The sequence below is a fragment of the Otolemur garnettii genome, unplaced genomic scaffold, assembly GCF_000181295.1.
Source record: "Otolemur garnettii isolate 467f Iridium unplaced genomic scaffold, OtoGar3 scaffold00066, whole genome shotgun sequence".
In the NCBI taxonomy this organism is placed as follows: Eukaryota; Metazoa; Chordata; class Mammalia; order Primates; family Galagidae; genus Otolemur; species Otolemur garnettii.
Window position 1 is genome coordinate 72,136 of NW_003852461.1, and position 5,690 is coordinate 77,825.

Sequence of the window (5,690 nt, forward strand, 5' to 3'; positions counted from 1 at the left end):
AGCTCACAGCAACCTCCAACTCCTGGGCTCAAATGAGTCTCCTGCCTTACCCTCCCAAGTAACTGGGACCACAGGCGCCTGCCACAACGCCCAGCTATTTTTTGGTTGCAGCTGTCGTCGTTTGGCGGGGCTGGGCTGGATTCAAACCCGCCACCTTAGGTGTATGTGGCTGGTGCCTTAGCCACTTGAGCCACAGGCGCCAAGCCGCAGGGCCTTTCAAGACCTGTAGACTGCAGCCGGCCTGCAGCAGCAGCTGTCCCTGGTGATGTCATTAGGTCCTGGGCAAGGCCTAAACACACTCTAGTGAGCAGCTCCAAACTTTTGGTGACTATGCTGCAAAGTTACTTGAGGATTTTTAATATTTTTGGAGACAGAGTCTCTCTTGCTCCCTGTAGAGTACTATTGTGTCACAGCTCACAGCAACCTCAAACTCTTGGGCTCAAGCAATTCTTTTGCCTCACCCTCCCAAGTAGCTGGTACTATAGGTGCCTGCCACAACATCCGACTTTTTTAGTAGGCTGGTTTTGAACTCATGATCTGAAGCAATCCACTCTTATTGGCCTCCCAGAGTGGAGGATTACAGGAGTGAGCCACTGTGCCGGCCTTATTCAAGGATTTTAAAAAATAAGGCTGATGGGGTGGCTCACGATTATAATTCTAACACTCTGGGAGGCCAAGGCAAGCAGACTGCTTGAGCTCAAGAGTTCGAGACCAGCCTGAGCAAGAGTGAGACCCTGTTTCTACTAAAAAAAATATGAACCCCCCCCCAAAAAAAATCTAGCTGGGCATGGTGGTACATGCCGGTAGTCCCAGCTACTCAGGAAGCTAAGGCAAGAAGATCGCTCAAACCTCTGAGCTATGACACCATGGCACTCTACCCAGGGTCTCAAAAAAATTAGTCTTAACACATGTACATGATAAATTTCAAGAATTTCTGTACCAGGAAGTATGGTAGAGAAGGAAAGATGGGCAAACAAAAAGGAAGTTCTGTATTCCTCTTAGAATCTTGCTTTTTCAGTCTCTGGGACAGTAAGGCCACTTTATAATACTGTTGTCAGGAGCCACATGTGGCTAGTGTCACTGAGGAACAAAATGTCTCACAAAGGTCTGTTGGATAGTGTTAGTCTGAGGCATTCCTGCTTATTTGAGTCTTGTCCTTTGGAATTCAATTTTCATTTTAATTCAAAATTAAAATCTGATTTGATTGGCCAGGTGCAGTGGCTCATGCCTGTAATCCTAGCACTCTGGGAGACTGAGGCAGGTGGATTGCCTGAGCTCACGGGTCCAAGACTAGCCTGAGCAAGAGCAAGACCCCATTTCTAAAAATAGCCAGGCACTGTTGCAGGTGCCTATAGTCTCAGCTACATGGGAGGCTGAGGCAAGAGAATCACTTGAGCCCAAGAGTTTGAGGTTGCTGTGAGCTATATGATGCCAAGGCACTCTACTGAGGGAGGCATTCTAAGAGTCTGTCTCAAAAAAATTTTTTTTGATTTGATTTTGTTCACTGGATGGCTGAATAAATGAAAAGCTCCAAAAAGGGTTAAGTTTTTGTCTTTGGGTGAATGGATATTCAGCCCCAGGGAACACCATGCCTTCCCATAGCACAGAACACACCTGGGGCAGGATCTCCTGGGCCAGGGCTCGTGCCCGGTGGTAGGCAGCATCCCCCTCCTCGTTCTGGGCCACCGCGTGATTCACCAGCCCCAGTGCATGGGCCTGCTCTCCACTTAGTCTTCGGCCCGTGAAGATCAGCTCTTTTGCTAGAGCCACCCCCAGGCAGCGAGGCAGCCTCTGAGTCCCTCCTGCCAGGTGGATGGGTCGGGGTGAGGAACTGGCGTTGGAATTGGGAGTCCAGAGAAGGCTCAGCTTGGGAGTCAGCCAAGACTTCTCAGAGAAGCAGACAGACTCAGGACGGAAGGGCAGGGCCCCGAACACAGGGCAAAAGAGGAAAGCAGGGCAGGATAGAGTGGGACTGGGCAGGTGGAAGGGGGTGGTAGGTGCTATAGGTGACGTTACCTGCCCCTGGGAGGAGCCCTCGAGTGGTCTCGATCAGTCCCATGACAGCTGAGGAAGCTGCTTAAACAGAACAGAGTGAGTCTGCTCTGCTAATCCCTAGGGAGAAAAGACCCCTGCCCCTGGTCTACTCCCCCCACCAGCTACTTCTCTCCAGATGCTGCCTTTGGAAGAGCTCTCACCTGAGCCAGGCACCCCTCATCCTGCCATGCCCTTTGCTGGAGTTGTGTGTCACCAGCAAGTGTCACCCTTCCTGAGCCTAAAAGCTGGGGAAAAATGATTGCCCCTCTTCTGCTGCTAAGGATTAGAACAAGGAAGGGGCTCCCAGAAGATGCCAGATAACCTATTTGTAGGTTGATAGATCCCCCTTAGCTCTGGCCTGGCCTAGAGTGTCAATGACTCCTGCTCCTACCATGGTGGTCCCTCTCAGCTTTGTCACGCCCTGAAGTGTCCCTGATTTGGAGTCTATGTCCTGAGTTCCACCTCCTCTGAGAAGCTTCCCTTGACGGATCTTTCCCTCTCCCCATAGGCCTCCCTCTCCTTAATCCCCTCAGTCCAGGCCATGTGAACTGTGTAATATCAAGCTCATCAGAGGCTTTATTAACACTTCCACCCTCTTGATCCTCATGGAAACACTAAGTCAGCTGCCTAAACATGGGCAAGTCAGAAGTTGGAGCTGGGACCAAGCTGGTATTTTGGAGCCGGCACCTGGTCAAGTCCTTGTCTTTGACCTGCATTGTGTAGTTAGAAGTGACCCTCATGCCTAGAGGTAGCACATTTGAAATGTTACTCCTGGGTTTGCAGGAGAAAGCAGTGGGGGATAAGAGTGGCACCCTAACGGCACTCAGGCTCCATCTAAGTACCTCCAAGAAGGGCTCCTCACCACCAAGGCAGTCACCCTAAAAAGTGATCAGTTACCGTGTACCCCCGAAAATAAGACCTACCCAAAAAATATGCCCTAGCAGGATTTCTATGCATTTGTTAAATATAAACCCTACCCCGATAATAAGACCTAGTGATAGGCGTGGCTATGCAGCGTATCATGCATTTCAGCATGGAGAATAAGACATCCCCTAAAAATAAGCCCTCTAAAATAAATATAAGACAGTGTCTTATTCTGGGGGAAACACGGTATCTTCGTTCCTTCCACTTTTCAGACAAAGCTCAATTGCTCAGAACAAGTAATGAGCTCAATTGCTCAGAACAATCAGCTCTGCCAGTGACAGTCTCTATGGCTCACGTTTGTTCAAAACATTATAAATAAATCTGACTTGGACAGAATCGGACGGTTGGACATTCATCTTTGTCTTCCTCGGCTTTCCCTCTCTATAATCCTTCTACTGTCAGCAGTTGCTCTGAGGGTGGTAGGATCATTCTTGAAATGAGGGTGGCAAGTTTTGCCTAAGTCCCTGTGTCCCCTACACCACCTGTTTTGCTCCTGGTTGGAAGTTCAAGTGCAGTCACTGACTGCAGAAGCTCCAGACTTCCCCAGCTTCACTCATCCTCCCATCCTCATCCTCCCCCCCACCTTACTCCCTAGTCAATACCTGCCACTCGGAGGTCACAGGCCAAGGCAAGCTCCAGGCCTCCACCCAAGGCAAACCCATCCATAGCTGCAATGGTGGGTGCAGGGAAGGTTGCTGTGGAGATGAAGGAGGGCTCAGCTGCAGGGCCCTGGCAGGACCAGGACAAGACTCAAGGTTGAGGAGGGGGGTGAGCTGGTCCCAGGTTCAGGGATCACCTGCTACCTCAGCCAGGTTATCTGAGAAGTCAGTATTCCTTCCCATCAGGGAAACTTCTGGGATCGGCTGGGGAATGAGAACAGGGAGATGGGCTGGGTGATCCCCACACAGGCCCACTCCTGCTGGCCACCCAGGGCCCTGCCTTCTGCCCGTAAGCCTCGGTACTCCATGCTGAGACCATAGAACCGAATCAGACATGAAGCTCAGTCTAAGAGGGAAGGCCAACATGCAATCAGGCAGTGATTTCAGTTCTCTGACAAAAGGAAGCTTGGAAGGTGTGTCAGGAAGGCTTTCTGGAGGAGAAGCGAATGGACGAGTACAAGTCAGGTGGCCGAGAAGGTGTATTCGGTATTCCAGGCAAAGGGAACAGTAATTGTCAGAGCCTGAAAGCACGCCGGGTCTGAGCCCTGAGGTCAGGATGCAGCACAAAGACTGAAGAGGCCCAGCTCCTCCTCTAGGAAAAATGCCCTCCGAGCCCTCCAGTCCCTCTCCTCTAGATTCCTTGTCCCCATCCCCCTGGGAGAGTCACCTGTCTTCCCACAGAGTTCAAAACAAAACACTCAGCTTAGAGGAGGGGGTGGGGTGGGGCTGGCATCTGCAGGGGTCCCAGACTCCCTCCTCCAACCCCCCCAGGCCCTCACCAATCTCATCCATCAGGCCTCGGAGTCTCTGGACAAAGTTGCCCACTTGTGCCTCGCTCATCTGCTCCCGCTCCTTTAGGTCTGCACCTGCAGATGGCAAGGGGTTGGCGCCAGCCCTCGGGAAAATGGCTCGTTAGGGAATCCGAGCAAAAGAGAGTGAGGAGAAGCCAAAGAGGAAGGAGAAAGACTGGAAACCCAGTCAAGGCCGGGGCTGGGGGAAGAAACATTAAACAAGGAGAGGTGGGGCAGTGCCTGTGGCTCAAAGGAGTAGGGTGCCAGCCCCTTATACCGGAGGTGGCAGGTTCAAACCCAGTCCCAGCCAAAAACTGAAGGAAAAAAAAGGAGTAGGGCGCTGGCCCCATATACCAGAGGTGGCAGGTTCAAACCCGGTCCCAGCCAAAAACCGCCAAAAAAAAAAAAAAACCACAAAAAAACAAGGAAAGATGTGGGCAGTGCCTGTGGCTCAGTAGGTAGGGCGCTGGCCCCATATACCAAGGGTAGAGGGTTCAAACCGAGTCCTGGCCAAACTGCAACAAAACGTAGCCAGGCGTTGTGGTGGGCACCTGTAGTCCCAGCTGCTTGGTAGGCTGAGGCAAGAGAATCAGCTAAGCCCAAGAGCTGGAGGTTGCTGTCAGCTGTGACCCTACGGCACTCTACCGAGGGCAACAAAGTGTCTCTCTGTCTGTCTGTCCAAAAAAAAAAAAAGGTTAAAATGGGTTGGGATAGCAGCTCATGCCTGTAATACTAGCTCTTTGGGAGGCTGACTAGCATTTTGAGAGGCTAAGACAGGAGGATTGCTTGAGGGCGGAAGTTGCAGACCAACCTGGGCAATATAGCAAGACCAGTATAAATTTTTTTTAAAGACAGAGTCTCACTTTGTTGCTCTCGGTAGAGTGCTGTGGCATCACCTCCAGCTTTTGGGCTTAGCTGATTCTCTTGCCTCAGCCTCCTGAGTAGCTGGGACTACAGGTGCCCACCACAACACCTGGCTATTTTTTTGTTGCAGTTGGGCCAGGGCCAGGGCCAGGTTTGAACCCGCCACCCTCAGTATATGGGGCCAGAGTCCTACTCACTGAGCCACAGTCATCACCCACTATAAAAAATTTTGCCTCTACAAAATTTACAAAATTAGCTGGGAGTGGGGGTGTATCTGTAGTCCCAGCTTGGGAGGCTGAGACAAGAGGATCACTTGAGACCAGGAGTTAAGGGTTGCAGTGAGCTATAATTGTACCACTGCACTCCAGCCTAGGTGACAGAGTGAATTTTATTTCTCACTCACACACACACACACACA

The 5,690-nt window shown here is 51.2% G+C and overlaps 1 protein-coding gene across 1 annotated transcript in view; it reads right to left on the reverse strand.

The window, feature by feature from the left end:
- Positions 1–5,690, reverse strand: part of ECHDC2 (enoyl-CoA hydratase domain containing 2) — a 20,959-nt gene that overhangs the window by 8,543 nt on the left and 6,726 nt on the right. The window contains exons 4-7 of the mRNA XM_012807216.2: positions 4,397–4,483; positions 3,561–3,653; positions 2,017–2,073; positions 1,615–1,802 (exon numbers count right to left, since the gene is read on the reverse strand). Of these exons, the coding sequence (XP_012662670.1) occupies positions 1,615–1,802; positions 2,017–2,073; positions 3,561–3,653; positions 4,397–4,483 (425 nt within the window). The remainder of the gene's footprint in view (positions 1–1,614; positions 1,803–2,016; positions 2,074–3,560; positions 3,654–4,396; positions 4,484–5,690) is intronic.